The sequence below is a fragment of the Panthera onca genome, chromosome A1, assembly GCF_046562875.1.
Source record: "Panthera onca isolate mPanOnc1 chromosome A1, mPanOnc1 haplotype 2, whole genome shotgun sequence".
Taxonomy (NCBI): Eukaryota; Metazoa; Chordata; class Mammalia; order Carnivora; family Felidae; genus Panthera; species Panthera onca.
In genome coordinates, this window is record NC_138339.1 from 124,942,988 (window position 1) to 124,962,429 (window position 19,442).

Consider the following 19,442-nt stretch of genomic DNA (forward strand, 5'->3'; position numbering starts at 1 on the left):
CTGGAGCCTGCTTCGGATTCTGTGTCTCCGTCTCTCTCTGCCCCTCCCCTGTTCATGCTGTGTCTGTCTCTGTCTCTCAACAATAAATAAATGTTAAAAAAAAAAGGCTACATAAAACATTTTTTAGAGGAATGGTATTATTTTACATATTTACAAATATCATTAATGCTTGTTTGACTTAATAAAAGTCAAGTTGGATTCTCATATCTGCTTCTGCATTCAGTCTGTTGCTATAGGTTCTTTTGTTTGAAGTGCATGAAGACAATTCAACCTCAAAGAGATACTTAGTTGGAAAATGGAAAAGTAATTTAATAGCTTTTTCCAGATAATTATGAACTGTCTTTCATACTAAAACTGGACAAATAGTTTGTTAAGAATTGAACTGTTGATTGGAAGTGATTCTCAAAAACACTGAAGAGTTTACATAATTTGTAGTAATGCACAGGATTTTTTTATTAGGCTCAGTAAGTATCTGGGGAAGGAACAAGGAATAGGATGGTGTCCTTAGACTCATTAGAAAATAGGGGGAGTGTTCTCATGTGTTTCTGAGGTTTACAGTTGTTATTTCAAATGTATATGATAAGGGGATGTGGTGAACCAAATGATTTCTGTGTTACCTGCTAGGAAGTTACCAACTTAACATGTTTGTGACTGGGAAGAAAGAGAAGCAGCAGTTGGCAGGTAGGACAATAAAGCTATCCTTTTTGGAGGAAAGAGTTCTGAGGAAGGAAAAGGAATGTGATAGTAACTGTAGTACCTCTTAATAGTGTAGTGAGAATACAGGGTCTCCGTTTTACACACACATCCACACACATGCACACAGGCCTCAAGTTTTGAGAAAGATAAATTATTCTCTGCTAAAAGGGATGCCAATACTTAAAGACGATTACAAAGAATTAAAAGGGGGCATTTGACTGACTTGTAATCTAATAGAATTTAGTTTGGAAATTTCCTTTCATATATGAGTGTTGGGAGCTCCATTAATACAGCAGTGGTATTCTTTTTGTCAGTCTGTAGGTATACTGTTAGAGCCATGCAGTGACCACGGTGACAGTGAAGATGGCTGTCTTGAGGGGTAAGCATTTCCTCTCATTACTAATTAATTGGTCATTTTGAGAATTGGAGCCCTTTACACATTTGGGGGTGAAATTTTTACATGAATCTATTAACATTTTTGATAATCTAAAAAACCAACTTCTTATTTTAATGGTATGCATGAAGAATATTCATAAATATTCAGTGGGGCTACAGGTTCAGACAGACATTAGTTATAACTTGGAAAATATTCAGAGGGAAGAACAGAGCTTTCTTGGAGACACTTAAAAACTTTCAATTGGTTTGTAGAACAATTGGAAATTTATGGAAATTCTGAATACACTTTTCAGTAAGTTGATTCATAGGCATAGAACTGTGGATAACTAACTGAAAGATTATAGTATATTTACTTTAACACATTTGTACAGGATGGTTTTTTCCCCTTCCAGCTCCTCCTTGGTGTGTCTCAGGGTAGTGCACTCTTATGCAGTTTGTGCTTGTTTCCTCATTGGCCAGCAAAAATGGGAGGGAGATACCTGAGGCAATGAGTAGTTCAGCCATATGTGGTCCCCATTACTTGATAGAGTCCTTTTGAGCAGAAGCTTTCTAGAATATTTTAAGTCACTGAGTAGGTTTTGGTCTTGTTACCCTTTTTCTGATTCCCTGAGACATTGCCAAGAAGTGTATTATAACTTTCTTAGGAAAGATGATTTGGGAAAGATGATTTGGTATTTAGAAAACACATCAGTAATGAACACAGACTAGATTGTAAATACTGAGGATTCTGAAACAACATTACTGATTTGGTGATAGCGTGTTGGCAAGGGTAAACTTGTGTTAATGCCATTGTCTTTCTTAATTGCGAATAGGAAACCTGTACTCTGAGGGTAAGTAAATTCTTTGGAGCCATGTCTCTGGAGTGTCTCCATACTCTGAAGGTCCACAGATTTCCTGCTTACAGCAGTTCCTTGTGCTTCCTTTCAGGAGGCAGGAATGATCCTCTTCCAGCCCAGGGAGTATTGGAGCTATGGGCTGAAGATATAAGATTAACAGCATTAACAGGCATCCCCAGAATGATGACATCTGGATTTGGTAGAACAATAAGGATCCATTTAGTGAGGACTCAATCTTTTTGGAAAAGATCTTTCCTCTTCAACTTGTGTATAGGTTAGCAAACTTGTTTTTAGATCCAAAGAATTCCTTGGTTAGATGGATTACATTTTGCATGTTTAACACTCATGTTTCTCAAATTAAGGTGATCGGGTCTTTTGTAGTCTCAAGGTAGAAGACTTGAGTTCCGCCATTTGCTCCCACTCTAATCAAAGGAAGCTTGCCTCTGAGCTTGCCAGGGAATTTAGGTCATTTCTCATGCTCAGGAAGAATAAGGTAATTACATATATGAGGAGATGACTTGGAATAGCTAGATCAAGACCTGTCTTCTAGGTACACACTGTTGTGGCAGGATAGAAGCAGCTTCTGTGTGTATCATTGTAAATTATAACCATATCTTTGGGGAAAACTTTTAACCCGTTATGAGATTAGATGCTCTGTTGACTGGTCAGATAGTTAGAGATCATTCGTGACAGCTTGCTCTAATACTTGTTCTAAATAGGGGTTCATTTTTATAGGGGAATAAGAGGTGAGTTGAAATTTTAAATTTCCTTTTTACATGTTACCATTATGTTTTGAGGAAGGAGAGGTCTAGAAGTAGTTGTCTTGTTTTGACTGTGATAGAACACAATCAGATTTAAAATACAGGACCATAAAAAAAAAATAGGACTATAGCTATACCTTTAAAAAAATCTTCAAAAGGAAAAACAAAAAGTCTCAGAGTTGGGGATAATAAAGCTATTCAATTAAAACTAATATTTACTTTACAAAATCTTTTCCATTTGACATTCAACCCTTTTGTTTTCTATTTATTGTGGATTTAAATTTCCTTTTTAGATGTTTTTCTTTTGAGGGGTGGTTGTGTGGGAGGATGGCAGATGTTAATTTTTCTAAACCTGAAGTAATTCTGTGGATCTTTTCAGTAGTGTGTGATTTTCAGATATAGGGCTCCAAAGAATGGGCATATGTCCAGTTGTCACTTTCTCTCACATTGTAAATGCTAAGTATATGGGGAAGAGAGGAATCTAGGTAAAAAAAAAAATGCAATGGTAGTAATCTATTCTTAAAAGACTAATAACTGTACTTGTATTTTTAGGAAAGAATATGTGTCATTTGACAGTGATACATTGTCACACCTGATTCTGGTAAGTTATTTTTTCTTATGGTTCTTAAAAATTTGACTAAGTTTAATCTACCAGTTATTATATCTGGCCTTTAATTCTTGGATTGAAAGGTTTATAAGAGACTTAAATCTAGATTCTCTTTACCATATATTTTACAGTTAAGTAGCGACTTTTAGTCGTAAGAAACTTGTTTATGAAAACACTTCCTAAATTTGGGATTCAGACTTTGTCTTCCACTAGTACATATTATCAAACTGCAGGTGTATATTTGCAAATAGTTCGGAGGGTGGAAGTGGGACAGCTGAGTATATGGGCACAGTAGACTGAAAGAGACCATCCAAGGATGTATGCTGCTTGTTTTTAAGCTGAGTGAGAAAAGCTTTGTGGTTGTGAAATGTATTTTTTATTTTAAAATACAGGATTCTAGTAGCAAGATATGTGATTTGAATGCCAACACTGAATCAGAAGTGCCAGGAGGTCAAAGTGTTGGTGTTCAAGGGGAAGCAGCATGTGGAACCCAAATTCCACATTTAGATCTGAAGAATGTTTCTGATGGTGATAAATGGGAAGGTAATTTTAGCCACACATTATTTTCCTGATATTTTTGTTTGTAACTGAAATTATTTAAAGCAATAATGAGATTACTGTTCTTTTTTGGACAACCTGATTTATTTCGACTTTCTGTTTTCTCTTTCATGTAAGAGGAGCGAGTGAGTGTTGTTACTTGACTGCACTAATGAGATTGTAGGGTGACTATCTCATAGGAACTAGAAATTCTTATCTGATCCATGAGCTTTGAAGAGGAAGTTAGAACTGATTAAAAAAGTAAAATCCCCCAGTATAGGCTTTCGTTAACTGTTAAACCAGGTTCTGCCTCCCGGTCTTTGGAAATCTTGTATGTTAGGGCTTGGGGATCTCACCATTTTGTAAACAGAAGCCTTATAGGTAGCTACCTTTTCTCTATGATCATCAGGAATACTTTTTTGCAAAATGATCTTCAAAGGCGTTCCTAAGCAAATATTGTCCCATAACCCTGCATCTGTATATTAGGTTATGAAAGTATGAGAACAGAGTCCTATCAGTTTTTACAGAGGAGGAAAGTTTAAATTTAAAAAGCAAGCCACATGTGTAATTTATTAGAACTCAGCAAATGTACACTTAAGACGTGGATTTCACTGGATATGTTTTTTTTTTTTAATCAAAAGATGCAAAACCTAAATAAATATTGAACTCCAGTGAATGATTTGCATGCTAAAGTGTTTATGGGGAAGTATATCATTCCCTGCAGTTTACTTTGAAATTCATGAAAAAAATAAGATAGTTAATGGGATGGATAAATGTTTATAAAGCAAGTATAGTGAAATGTTAATGGTAGAATCTAGGTGATTGGCGTATGGATGTTCACTGTAAAATTTTTTCAACTTTGCTGTCTGTTTATAAACTTTCAAATAAAATGTTGAGGGTGGGGGAATGGAAGCCAGCAACAAATTTGGATCTAGGGGTATGGGATCATATAACTTTCTAAGTAAAAGAGACATTGAGACAACTGAGGAATCTTCAAGTTACTTATTTGTTTGCTTGGATGAAGATCCCTTGGTTATCTCACCTTTGGCAAGTTAGCTGATGACATACAGTGGCAATAACAAGAATTGCAGTGCTAATACCACAGGTTCCTTTTGTCACCTTAAAGTCTGTTCATTTGATCACAATTGGAGTTTATTTTTAAGGTATAGCTATTTTTTTTAAAAGCCCCAACCAAGTCATTGTCTGTGCCAATCTTTACTGCTGTCTCTCCACCCCCCTCCTTTTTTTTTTTTTTTTTTTTTGTTTTATTTATTTTTTTGTTCTAGATGTTTGGCATGCCCAGTGGCATATTATGTGTCTTAACTTAGACTAAATCAGGAAGTTGTCTTTCATTTGCTTTGTTCCGGGTTATTAGGATGTTTGGAATTTATGAAGATGCTCCCCAGAATCCTGGAATATGTTAGCATCTAAAGGCAGTAAAGATTACACGTCCCTTTTCATTTATATATCCTGGCATAGTCACTGAAAAGAAGTGGTGTTAACAGAGGATCCCTGGAGCCATAATAGGAAAGGAGTCCCTGAAAGATGAGGCTGGGATTCTGACAGAGGCCTGATGCTTCTCCCTTTTGGAGAATGCAGATAAATAGCTCTTTATAATCTTTGGCCTGGGGGTCCTGATCTTGTTTTATAAGCATAGAAGAGCAGTTGTTTTCCAGTGTGTGAGGAGACAGAATTTTCTGTGTTCAGCGTCAGCTTTCTGGAGGCTTACCTAAAGACAACTTAATGCTGGGCTCGCAGTTTCCCTGTCAGAATCTACTCCTTACAACTTGTGGTAGGGAAAGAAGGTAACTATAGACCTCTAATTTTCAGTGCCTCAGCTGCCCTGTTATAAACCTGGCTCAACCACTGTTAAAAATCCACATAGGCCTCCTGCTGGCTTTCATAGTAATAGGGTGACTTTCAGAGAGCCAGTGGTAGTAGCCCTTTGAGTGAACCCAGCCATGAACCCTGCATGTGCTTGAAAAAGTGGCTGTTAGCAGACCTTGTTTTTGCTTCCAACTTTGCCACCAATACAAAGATTAATTTTGTATATCTAGGAATTAGGGTATTCTAAGGAAAGACTTCCTTAAGAGACCAAATTACTTTAGACTCTAGATACCTTAGAATCAGAGACCTACCTTGTTTGATACGACTCTTCATAGAGAAGTGGGGTCACTCCAAGTAGAAGCCCACCTCACTCTTCCTTAGTGTGTGGGTTTTGTTTTTTGTATTGTTTGAAGGATTGTCAACAGAATGCAGTTGGCAAGCAGGTAGCACATGTCTACTGCCAGTATGAATTTGTAGCAGCCGTTTTGAAGTTTTTGGCTTTCAATGAAAGTGGACAATATCTTTCCTTCAGATTCTCTCCTGCTAACTCTTGAATGAAAGACAAATAAGATCTTTTTAAAGAGCAAACTAAGGGAGGTATTTTTCTGTCAAATCAATTATACTGAAAAGCTTCAAACAGTACTTGGTTAAGAGTTTCCATTTCTTCAGTTTTATGTTTGAGTTTTAATAAAACAGCACTACTTTGATTTTTTTGCCTTGCTTGCTGAAATGGAAATGTATGTTTGTGTTTGTTTTTAAAGTTTGGTTAGTAGTAATTTCTTTGAATAAAGTTTTTGAGCAGAATGCCTAACTGGTTTTAGGGAAATGTTTTTGGTATCTTTGGCTTTGTGTTAGTTATGTGTATGGTTTGTTCTGACTGTGCTGTGTGTTCACTTTAGTATTTTTTGCCATTTTTTCCATTTTATTAGCGTCATGCCCTATCACTTTTCCCCTCATTGATTTCAAAACAATGCATCTGCAGAGAGATGGGGAGGGTAAGTATGGTTCACCATAGTTTAGTTTTTTGCCTTTTTATGGTTCACTTTGTTTGCCTTTTTATGAGCCCTTCTCCTGCTGTCCCCATATATTAGGAAAAGTGTTCTGGGTTAAAAATGATACCCAGAAAAATTTGTTTTTATTATTTCTCTCTTTTCTTAAAACAGGAGATTTCTCATAAAATGTTTATTACCAGTTACTTGCTGGGGAGCAGGTACAAGGGTTGCTTTGAAAATCACTTTATTGCTGGGTTTGTTGTGGGATTGCACGCTTTGTACCCAATTTTTAGTTATCAGATTGATCTGGGCTTTAAAAACAAACTATATTATGTTCTTATTACCCTGGAAAAAAATGTAATGCTTTAAATTGCTAACATATAAAGTTAAATTACTAAAGTAATTTTATTCACTTGTGTGAAGAAAAAGAAAAGAACAGCATTGATTTTTGACACTGTCAAGCCATCTTTGCATCCAAAAATACTTAAAAACTCATTTTTGCTATTGTTAATGGCCATACATCAGGATTTTAAATTGTAGTTATAAATAAAATTAATGTGTAGATGGAAAAGTTTTTCTCCCTTCTGGACTTCAGTGGCACTTATATTTTTGTATTTGGAGTATATTTGTGGATTGTATGTTTATCTGTACGTGTTCTGTATGTAATCAAACCTTATGTGTGCACAGACATCAAATATATCAATGTGGTTTCATTTGATGACAGACGGGATAACTCCACTAAGATAAATGTGCTTAAGGATTAATGCTGATAAATTTTGTCAGTAATACTGTTGGGTTTTAATTATTAGGATACATATTAAACATAGGAATCCTGTAATAGACCATAACCACAATTTAATGCCAGTGGCCAGGTGCTGTCAGGTTAGTTAGCTCCTCATTTGGAAATGTTAAGAATTCTTTTGGGGTCAGAGAGCTCCGTTTGATGAGTGTTGTAAATAGTATGGGGAATGGCTTCTACTTTTAACATAGCCACTTGACAGTGAGGCATAGTTTATTCACCTGGCAGCTATTATTGAGGGCTATTGAGTGTTTACTGTTTGTAAAACAGCACTTGAAAAATAATAACTAATATAACTTTAAAGAGCTTGACAGTGTTTTTTCTTGCTTTGTGACTGGGTTCAGAAATTTAAGGTGTAATTCCTTCTATGAAAATAGAACTCTTGAGCTAAACAAGAAAAATGAAACTTAGAAAATTATACACTATAATAGGCTTTATGAAGATCCTGTATCCCTTGTTTTTTAAAAAAAGTATACAATAAATATTATACGAACCACTGCATAATATGATTTAAAGACAACATAGTTGATAATTGTGTGACTTTTTTCCATGTGGAGCCAAGAGACCCATGGTACTATTCTTTGTGTTTGTTTTACAGAGCCATTTCCTGCTTTTAAGTCTTGGCAGGAAGACTCTGACTCTGGAGAAGCTCAGCTCTCTCCACAAGCTGGAAGAATGAATCATCACCCCCTGGAAGAGGACTGTCCCCCAGTATTATCGCACCGTAGTTTAGATTTTGGGCAAAGCCAGCGTTTCCTTCATGACCCAGAAACACTGGATTCCTCATCTAAGGCACTTTCTTTTACTAGGTGCATTATTTTTATGTACTTATGAGAGGTCATTCCTTTTATGTCACCAGGTCCTTTGAGAGATTTGATCCTCTAGACTTAGCTGTTCACAGCCTTTCCCCCTGTATCATGAAAAACACTCTTGTAATTTTTGGGAAGGGCCCCTTCCCCTAAATTCTGAGTTCATTGAGGGTTCGCTCTCTAATAGACATTTCCTCACAGTGTACATACTCATTTATTCACTTATGACTGAAATAAAAAACTCTGGAAGGGAAGCAGCAAGTGGAGCTCATCAGTCCCTAATGTTTTTATTGTCAAAACTAAATTGATTCTGAATGTCAAAACCTTTCCTTTGCAGTTTGAACACAAAAAGAACTCTGAGCTGCTAGGCACCTTTGCTTCTTTTCAGCCTTTTGAGTGATTACAAATTGTTTTCAACACTGCTTGCATTACCTGCTGTTGTGGTCTGTAACACTATTGTGAAAGGTGTTTTTTTTTTACTACCTGTTCTTTAATGTTACTTTAAAGATTTGCTTCTTGGAAATGGCATTATGTTATATCAGAATAATAAGAGATACAGTGTTGGTAACAATTTTCAACTGGGTAGCTTCTTTATTTTTGTTTTAATATTCTTTTTTTATTTTTTAAATTTAGTCATTTATTTTGACAGAGAGTGAGTGAGCGTGAGCGGGGGAGGGGCAGAGAGAGAGAGAGGAGGAAAGAGAATCCCTTTTAGTGTAGAGCCCAGTGTGTGGCTCGATCTCATGAACCATGAGATCGTGACCTGAGCCGAAATCAAGAGTCAGATGCTTAACTGACTGAGCCATCCAGGCTCCCCTCTTTATTTTTTATTGAAATAAAATTGACATACAGTATTAATATTCTCTTAGTTTCAGGGGTACCTAGCTGGCTCAGTCAGTAGAGCATGCTTGATCTCAGGGTTGTAGGTTTGACCCCCACATTGGGTATAGAAATTACTTAAAAATAAAATGAAAAAAAAATCTCTTAGTTTCAGGTGTACATTTCATAGTAATTTGATATTTTTGTACATTGACATGAACCCCACGAGAACCCTAGCTACCGTCTATAATAACTTGAACTAACAGTATCTGCCTCTTGTTTTAATTCAGGATTCGAAGATCATCCTTCAGTTCAAAAGATGAAAAAAGAGAAGATAGAACACCATATCAATTGGTCAAGAAACTTCAGAAAAAAATTAGACAATTTGAGGAACAGTTTGAAAGGGAAAGAAATAACAAGGTAAATTTGTAGCATTGTTCAGGGTTTGGTAGAACTATTGGAACTGGGAGGAAGTTCTTTGGCGAGCATTAGTCCATCTCTTTCCTTAGATAGCGAAGTTGAGATGTACAGAGAAATACTGATCATGTAGAACTGAGATTATATAGATCCTTAGCCGCCTCATTTCCAGGCCAGTATTCTTACCATTGTATTTTTAGATTTCCATTGGTGAAAAAGATTGTATAATTTTTTTAATGGAAAATTACTTTATTAAAAACATTTTTTTTAAGTTTTTTAAATTTATTTTGAGAGAGAGAGCACAAGCTGGGGAGGGGCAGAGAGAAGGAGAGACAGAATCCCAAGCAGACTCTGCACCATCAGCGCAGAGGCTGACGCAAGGCTCGAACTCACAAACTGTGAGACCATGACCTGAGCCGAGATCAAGAGTTGTACGCTTAACCAACTTTGGCACCTAGGCGCCCCAAGCTTGTATAATTTTTAAAGGAAATACTTTACATTAACAAACCACATTAATGCTATTTCTGCTTCCTCAAAACCCACAAGTAGCAAGGGGAGCAGGGGGAAAGTTCGGGAGTGAGAGGGATAGGGGAGAGATATTTAATTAGAGCGTGTGAAGTGAAAAGAATCCTATACTTGGAGTCAGAAGACATTTTCAAATGTGGCTTTTGTCAGTTGCTACACCCTCCTGTGAGAGAGCTTTACTTGATATCCCATTCTGTCTACATTAAATAAGGTAAGATGAAGCAAGGACTGGGCGAAATCTCTGCTGTAGGAACTGTAAAATATTATTTGGGCATAAATGAACAATTATTGCTTACCACAGAGGGGTCAGTGTTCCTTAATTTTTCAGCCCTCCTACAGTGATATTGCGGCCAATCCAAAGGTATTAAAATGGATGACAGAGCTTACTAAACTGCGGAAGCAAATTAAAGGTAGAAAACACATCATTTTTACAATATATTTGCATTTAAGTAGTATGTTTTATTCTCACTATTTTAGTATTCTCATTACATGAAAATTACATGAACTAATAATTCTATGGCATGAATTAATGAGAGTTATATTCTATGAGAATTATGGTTATAATTTTTGATAATTTAAAATCTGAGACACTGGCAAAAATAAAAGCTTCATTTTGTTCTTCTCTTAGTTACGGTCAAAGTTGTAGTTCTGTATTCTTCCAGATGTCTTTCTTGTGTTTCTGTTAGTAATAGTGTTTTGAAAGGGGCTGTAGAGTATATGTTCATAGGTGATGTTATGAAATTTATCTGAAATACATTTCAAATATTAAGCAGTTTTGGATTTGGTAGGTATTTCATTAAGAATTGTTGGTGGTTATTTAATCAAAGACTATCATAATGAACTGTTTATACTACAGAGACTAAAAATTGTCTTTAATTTAAAACTAAGTCTTTGTTAGTGGGTTGGTTTGGCCCAGTACAGTAGTTGCTAAGTTGTATTTACTTTGTGGGTGCTTAGTCAGCATGCTTTTTGGTAATTGTTAATCCTTAAAAAATTATCTGTACCAAGTATGGGTTTATAACCTGGAGCATTACATTTTGGTGTATTCATTTGAATTTATTCAACAGAATTTTTATTATCTTTAAGTACCAAATCTTGTAGACATCTGAGCCTATAGTAGTGGATAAGACAGTGTCCCTGTGGTCATTGAGTTTACACCCCTGTGGTTAAAATAAGTTCTCTTACCTCTTTAGAATTTTCCCGTACAATTCTATTAAGTATTTCCTTGTTTAATGCTCGTTTCCAACCACCAGTGAAAATCATTACCTTGAGTGTGTTACTGATAAGTGTATTAAATTGACCAGCATTAGTCTCTTAACTAATTTTCCAATTTTCTTCAACTTATGTTGTCTTACGGTTCATTCTCTGCATAGCAGCCAGAATTATCTTTTAAAACTGTTACTTATCTTCAGAGGCCTCAGTGGGGCTTCCCTCTTCAATTAGAATAAACCCTTTACCATGGCTTTCAAGACCTTGCCTATTGTGCCCTTAGGCCATTTTATCATATTCTACTCTCATTTTCTGTTCCTTAAACATGCCATGCTTCAGGGCCTGTGCATTGGCTGTTGCCTCAGTTGGGGAGGAATGCTCTTCCCCCAAATCTTCTATGCTAGGTTAGCTGCTGCTTCTTCCATGTTCATTTAGGATGTCACCATCTCAGAAAGTCCTTTTTTGTCAGTCCATTCAATGTAGTCGCTCTTCCCCCAAACCACGTTCCTTTTGGCACTGTGATGTCATCCCCTGTTCTCTTCTTTTTTTTTTTTTTTTATTTTTTTTAAATGTACATCTATCTAAGTTAGTTAGCATATAGTGCAACAATGATTTCAGGAGTAGATTCCTTAATGCCCCTTACCCATTTAGCCCATCCCCCGTCCCACAACCCCTCCAGTAACACTCTGTTTGTTCTCCATATTTAAGAGTCTCTTATGCTTTGTCCCCCTCCCTGTTTTTGTATTATTTTTGCTTCCCTTCCCTTATGTTCATCTGTTTTGTATTTTAATTTTTTTTTTTTTTTCTTTCAACGTTTTTTATTTATTTTTGGGACAGAGAGAGACAGAGCATGAGCGGGGGAGGGGCAGAGAGAGAGGGAGACACAGAATCGGAAACAGGCTCCAGGCTCCGAGCCATCAGCCCAGAGCCTGACGCGGGGCTCGAACTCACAGACCGCGAGATCGTGACCTGGCTGAAGTCGGACGCTTAACCGACTGCGCCACCCAGGCGCCCCTGTATTTTAAAGTCCTCATGAGTGAAGTCGTATATTTGTCTTTCTCTGACTAATTTCACTTAGCATAATACCCTTCAGTTCCATCCACGTAGTTGCAAATGGCAGTCCCCTGTTCTCTTTATAGCACTTAGCACTCTTTGAAATTATTTTATGAATCTGATTACTTGTTTTTTGTTTTTACTTCCTTGAATATATGCTCCATGAAAACAGGGACCATGTCTCTTTGTTTATTACTGTATCACCAGTGCTTATTAGAGAATCTTTCTTTATGGTAGGTTTTCTATGAATAATGGCTGAAAGAATGAATGGTATAGCTTGCTATCTGTAGAATTTAAATATTTCATTTAACCTTGAAATATCTGAGCCTGTGTGCTGTTAATGTCTACTCTCCTGTTGTATATCATGCTTATTCTTTTGCATCTTTAACAAAGTCAATATTACTAACCTGTGGTCTTGGTTCTGAAATGTAGATGCAAAACACAAAAGCTCTGATGGAGAATTTGTACCTCAGACACGCCCACGTAGTAACACTCTTCCAAAAAGCTTTGGCTCTTCTCTAGACCATGAAGATGAAGAGAATGAAGATGAATCCAGGGTTATTCAGAAGGAGAAGAAGCCATCTAAGGAAGCAACACTTGAACTTATTCTGAAAAGACTGAAAGAAAAACGTGTTGAGAGGTGTCTTCCAGAAGATATCAAAGTAATCTTGACCTATGCTTTTTGCCCAGACTAGCCTTTAGAGTCCCTGAAACAAAATAATTACCCCAGTGGCATAGAATTGTGTAGGTGGTCTTACTGGTTTGAGGATGCTCCCCAAGTTTGCAGATAAACATGTTTTTATCTCCACACCCTAAGTGTCCAGTCATTCTAGGACTGAGTCACAGTAGTAAAACTAAGGGGCACTTGGCTGGCTTGGTTGGTAAAGCATGCGACTCTGTCAGGGGCTTGGGAGTGAGTTTGAGCCCTACATTGGGTGAAGAGACTACTCGGGAATAAGAGCTTAAAAAAAAAAAAAAAAGTAAAACTAAAGAAACGAGAATGCTGATCTGTTTATTTATATTGGAGACACTTGGCAAGGTGAGTGTATAAAGAGTGTAAACATAACTGAGCTTGAGTCTTAGCCTTGTGTCTTAATAGTTACTTGTATTGAGTTCTTAGCTTTTGCAGGCCCTGACTCATTGTGTTATTTCCATTTTGCCCCTGTGTCCTTTCAACAGTCCTATGACTCACATGGATATGATTATGTCCTTTAAAGTGCTAACACAATATGGTTGTGAGGATTAAATAAAAGAGTTTTTTCGAAGAACTGTAACTCAATAAAGCCCATTCCTAGGACAGTCCTGGTCAGAGCATTTGGCAACCCAAATTGTTTATCAAATGAGATTTGCTGAGAGAATACAGAGTTGGTCTCAGGTGAACTTTTGTGTAGGCCGTGATGAGCCCTGATCCTGATGCTCATCCCTAGCTTGACAACAGAGTACACCTTTCTCAAAATCGAAATATTGGAAGTGTTTGTCTCCCTTGAACAGGGCTAGATTAGCATTTTTAATCACTTCCCTCCCTCCACTTTTCGTATTTTTCAGTTTTGTGTTAGATCAGCCAACCTCCTGTCCCCTCTCTCCACCCAGTTTTCTAGAGATGATTTTTTTTTTTAATATATGAAATTTATGGTCAAATTGGTTTCCATACAACACCCAGTGCTCATCCCAAAAGATGCCCTCTTCAGTACCCATCACCTACCCTCCCCTCCCTCCAACCCGCCATCAACCCTCAGTTTGTTCTCAGTTTTTAAGAGTCTCTAGAGATGATTTTGATTGGATCATCGTAATTTGAATTCATTGTCTTAGGTTTAAGGTGCTGGCTTGAGGTTGAAATCACAGTGTTTTATAGGCTATCCATAGCTGTCCTCTACTGGATGTATATAATCTAATGTAGTAGTTATAGGAAGATATTATCCAGTGAATTTTTTTTTTTTTTTTTTTTTAATTTTACCTCTCTTCCACTCTGGTGAGAAACATAGATTGTCTCACCCTGGGAGTAAGTAGAGAGTCTATTTGGTCTGGTGTTCAAAAGGCTGTTCAGTGGAACATCGGTTTGTTGGGATGTTAAAAGGTGGTCCTGTGGAACAAAGTGGGAAGGTTCTATGGGCAAATAAATTTGGGATGTCTTTCCTCCGTTACAGTTTAGAGTACTGAAAGATAGGAGATGAGTATTGCATGTAAAGAAAGCGTTATATAGGAAGGGAAACTGAGCTTATATAGTAAAAGTCTAGGTCACAAATTGGCAGTGTTTCACTTTTTCAAGATTTATCTACTATACTGCTGCCAGATTTTCTTAATAGTTTAGTAGAAATGCTAGATTATTAGATCTGTGCTATTGTGTGTGTGTGTTTTATGTGTATATATGAAATTATAGTTATAATGCTAATAGAAGACTGCAAAATGAAACAATAGGCATTTGTGTGTGCCTGTTGTGTGGTAGGTAGGCACTATTATAAATGCCTTTGTAACATATTAACTCATTTAGTCCTCAGTAAAGCCCTATGAGGTAGGGTCTAGTATCCCTACTTTATAGATTAGAATATTGGACAAAAAGAATTTAACTTACCCAAGGTCACTAAGCCAGTATTCATAATTTATTTAGGTAAAATATAAATAAGCCACCAAAGAGGGTTGGTACCTCCTTATTAGAAGACCACATTCGAAAAATGTCTGCAAATCTATAAGGAAAGGCTGCATTCTTTTTAAAAAAAATTTTTTTTAAGTAATCTTTATATCCATCATGGGGCTCAGACTCACAACCCCAAGATCAGGAGTTGCATACTAACAGACTGAACCAGCCAGGTGCCCCAGGAAAGACTGTATTATTCTAGGCTGGAGTGGTGATTGGCTGCCCTTTTACCCTAGTTATTTACGTTGTGGGGATGATGAAAATCATGATGATGCCAGTGAGAGTGGTTTGTTTTTTTTTTTTTCTTTTAAATTGTAGAAAATGACAAAAGATCACTTGATAGAAGAGAAAACTTCTCTCCAGAAAAGTCTTCTTTACTATGAAAGTCAACATGGAAGGCCGGTAAGTGTCTCTTGCTAAAAACATTTGATTTTCCATCTTAAAAAAGATCCCGAATCTCCTTTGTGGCCCACATCTGCAGAGCTGTTTCATAGAGCACTGTTTCCTGCATTCATGAGATTGCCTATTTATTTAAAATAACTTCTTAAAAATTGGGTGAAAGTCATATTGCTTAATGCTTTGGACTTCAAATTTTCTGATGACTAGGTAATTGCCATTTTCCTTGCTTTAGGTGACCAGGGAAGAAAGACACATTGTGAAACCTCTCTATGAGAGATACAGACTTGTAAAACAGATGCTGACAAGAGCTAGCATCACTCCTGTCCTTGTGAGTAAAACACACAAAGCTTTATCTAGTTCATTTTACCAAGGCCTACCCTTTAAAAAATACTTTTATGGTGGTATATTGGAGAAATACACAGCTAAAGTAGCAAGAATTGTATATGTAAGGTGAGGTTACTGTTTTTAGAAGATAGGAAATTAACAATCAGTGTGTACCTCCCATCTCCCAGGCACTTGTAAAAGCACTCTATGTATATCATAAAAGAAGATGTTATTAAATCTTGACAAGTCAGAAGAGGTAGCACATAATAGCCTCCTTTTCACACATGATGAAACTGGGGCTAAGGGGTGATACACCCAGGGTCAGCTACGTTGTGGAATTAAAAAAAACGATTCCTTCCTTCCTTCCTTCCTTCTTCTCTTCCTCTCTCTCTCTTCCTTTCTTTCCCTCCCTCCCTCTCTTTTCTCTTCCCTTCTCTTTCTCTCTCTCTCCCTCCCTCTCTCTCCCCCTCTCTTCCTCGCTCCCTTCCCCTTCCCAGTACAAGTGGGGAGGGGCAAAGGGAGAGGAAGAAAGATTCTTAAGCAGGTCCATGCCCAGCACACAGCCTGATGCAACATGGGGCTCACATGGGACTCGATCTCACAACCATGACCTGAGGTGAAATCAAGAGTTGAATGCTTAACCAAATGAACCAGCAGGTGTCCCCCACAAAAAACAAATTTCAGACGCTGGCCTAGTTTCTTTCAATTTAAGTGTGCATGCGTGCATGTGCACGCGCGTGTGTGTGTGTTTTAATATGAAATTTATTGTCAAATTGGTTTTCTTACAATACCCCTTACTCATCCCAACAGGTGCCCTCCTCAATGCCCATCACACACTTTCCCCTCCCTCCCATCCCCCATCAACCCTCAGTTTGTTCTCAGTTTTTAAGAGTCTCTTGTGGTTTGCTTCCCTCCCTCTCTTTTTTTCCCCTTCCCCTCCCCCATGGTCTTCTGTTAAGTTTCTCAGGATCCACATAAAAGTGAAAACATATGGTATCTATTTTTTTCTGTATGACTTATTTCACTTAGCATAACACTCTCCAGTTCCATCCACGTTGCTACAAAAGGCCATATTTCATTCTTTCTCATTGCCAAGTAGTATTCCATTGTATGTATAAACCACAACTTCTTTATCCATTCATCAGTTGATGGACATTTAGGCTCTTTCCATAATTTGACTATTGTTGAAAGTGCTGCTATAAACATTGGGGTACAAGTGCCCCTCTGCATCAGCACTCTTGTATCCCTTGGGTAAATTCCTAGCAGTGCTATTGCTGGGTCATAGGGTAGATGTATTTTTAATTTTTTGAGGAACCTCCACACTGTTTTCCAGAGCGGCTGCACCAATTTGCATTCCCACCAACAGTGCAAGAGGGTTCCCGTTTCTCCACATCCTCTCCAGCATCTATAGTCTCCTGATTTGCTCATTTTAGCCACTCTGACTGGCGTGAGGTGATATCTCAGTGTGGTTTTGATTTGTATTTCCCTGATGAGGAGTGATGTTGAGCATCTTTTCATGTCCCTGTTGGCCATATGGATGTCTTTTTTAGAGAAGTGTCTGTTCATGTTTTCTGTCCATTTCTTCACTGGATTATTTGTTTTTCGGGTGTGGAGTTTGTTGAGCTCTTCATAGATTTTGGATACTAGCCCTTTATCCGATATGTCATTTGCAAATATCCTTTCCCATTCCATTGGTTGCCTTTTAGTTTTGTTGATTGTTTCCTTTGCTGTGCAGAAGCTTTTTATCTTCATGAGGTCCCAGTAGTTCATTTTTGCTTTTAATTCCCTTGCCTTTGAAGATGTGTCAAGTAAGAAATTGCTGCGGCTGAGGTCAGAGAGGTTTTTTCCTGCTTCTCCTCTAGGGTTTTGATGGTTTCCTGTCTCACATTCAGGTCTTTCATCCACTTTGAGTTTATTTTTGTGAATGGTGTAAGAAAGTGGTCTAGTTTCATTCTTCTGCATGTTGCTGTCCAGTTCTCCCAGCACCATGTGTTAAAGAGACTGTCTTTTTTCCATTGGATATTCTTTCCTGCTTTGTCAAAGATGAGTTGGCCATACTTTTGTGGGTTCAATTCTGGAGTCTCTATTCTATTCCATTGGTGTATGTGTCTGTTTTTGTGCCAATACCATGCTGTCTTGATGCTTACAGCTTTGTAGTAGAGGGTAAAGTCTGGGATTGTGATGCCTCCTGCTTTGGTCTTCTTCAATATTACTTTGGCTATTCTGGGTCTTTTGTGGTTCCATACAAATTTTAGGATTGCTTGTTCTAGCTTCGAGAAGAATGCTGATGCAATTTTAATTGGTATTGCTTTGAATGTGTAGATTGCTTTGAGTAGTATTGACATCTTAACAATATTTACTTTTCCAATCCATGAGCATGGATTATTTTTTCCATTTCTTGGTATCTTCTTCAGTTTCCTTCATAAGCTTTTTCAGCATACAGATCTTTTACATCTTTGGTTAGGTTTATTCCTAGGTATTGTAGGATTCTTGGTACAGTTGTGAATGGGATCATTTTCTTTATTTGTCTTTCTGTTGCTTCATTATTAGTGTATAAGAATGCAACTGATTTCTGTATATTAATTTTGTATCCTGCGACCTTGCTGATTATTTTATGTGTTTGAAACACATTAGTTTTGCAGTGTGGAGGTTCCTCAGAAAATTAAAAATAGACCTACCCTATGACCCAGCAATAGCACTGCTAGGAATTTGCCCAAGGGATACAGGAGTGCTGATGCATAGGGGCATTTGTACCCCAATGTTTATAGCAGCACTCTCAACAATAGCCAAATTATGGAAAGAGCCTAAATGTCCATCAACTGATGAATGGATAAAGAAATTGTGGTTTATATACATAATGGAGTACTACATGGCAATGAGAAAGAACGAAATATGGCCTTTTGTAGCAACGTGGATGGAACTGGAGAGTGTGATGCTAAGTGAAATAAGCCATACAGAGAAAGACAGATACCATATGTTTTCACTCTTATGTGGATCCTGAGAAACTTAACAGAAACCCATGGAAGAGGGGAAGGAAAAAAAAAAAAAAAAGAGGTTAGAGTGGGAGAGAGCCAAAGCATAAGAGACTCTTAAAAACTGAGAACAAACTGAGGGTTGATGGGGGGTGGGAGGGAGGGGAGGGTGGGTGATGGGTATTGAAGAGGCATTTTTTGGGATGAGCACTGGATGTGGTATGGAAACCAATTTGACAATAAATTTCATTAAAAAAAAACAAAAGTTAAGCCAAGACAATTTGATAGGAAAGAATAATTTTTTTCAGCAAATGTTCTTGAGACCATTGAGTATTCACATGCAAAAAAAAAAAAAAGCACGAATGTAGACCCTTATCTCACACAAAATTTAACTCAGAATGGTTCATTGACCTAATTGTAAGAGCTAAAACTATAAAAGTCATAGGAAATAGAAGAATAAATCTTTGCAATCTTGAATTAGGCCAGTTTTCTTGGATATGACAGCAAAAACACTGTCAAAAAAAAAAAAAGTAAAATAAATTGGACCTCATCAAAATTAAAAAGAAAATCGTGCATGAAAGGACATTTTGAATTGAAAAGGCAACCAACGGAATGGGATAAAATGTTTGTAAATCATGTATCTGATAAGGGACTGTTACCAGAATATATAAAGAACTCTTAGAGTTTAATAATAAAAAGTTAAATAACCCAATTAAAAAGTGGACAAAGGATTTGAATAAACATTTCTTCAGCGATCTATAAGTGGCATTAAGCACTTGACAAGATGTTCAGCATCATTAGTTATTAGGAAATGCAATAAACCACATTCACA

General features: G+C 37.1%; 1 protein-coding gene across 10 annotated transcripts in view; it reads left to right on the plus strand.

Moving 5' to 3' along the window:
* Positions 1-19,442, plus strand: part of FAM13B (family with sequence similarity 13 member B) — an 89,035-nt gene that overhangs the window by 63,187 nt on the left and 6,406 nt on the right. For 4 of the 10 annotated variants that reach the window (XM_078450728.2, XM_060636044.3, XM_060636048.3 and 1 more), the window contains 10 exons: positions 1,011-1,075; positions 3,242-3,290; positions 3,689-3,839; positions 6,590-6,655; positions 8,050-8,260; positions 9,370-9,499; positions 10,332-10,431; positions 12,716-12,945; positions 15,234-15,317; positions 15,547-15,642. In XM_078450728.2, coding sequence (XP_078306854.2) covers positions 1,011-1,075; positions 3,242-3,290; positions 3,689-3,839; positions 6,590-6,655; positions 8,050-8,260; positions 9,370-9,499; positions 10,332-10,431; positions 12,716-12,945; positions 15,234-15,317; positions 15,547-15,642 — 1,182 coding nt within the window. The remainder of the gene's footprint in view (positions 1-1,010; positions 1,076-3,241; positions 3,291-3,688; positions 3,840-6,589; positions 6,656-8,049; positions 8,261-9,369; positions 9,500-10,331; positions 10,432-12,715; positions 12,946-15,233; positions 15,318-15,546; positions 15,643-19,442) is intronic. The other 6 variants (XM_060636045.3, XM_060636052.3, XM_060636049.3 and 3 more) reach the window with 4 other exon arrangements.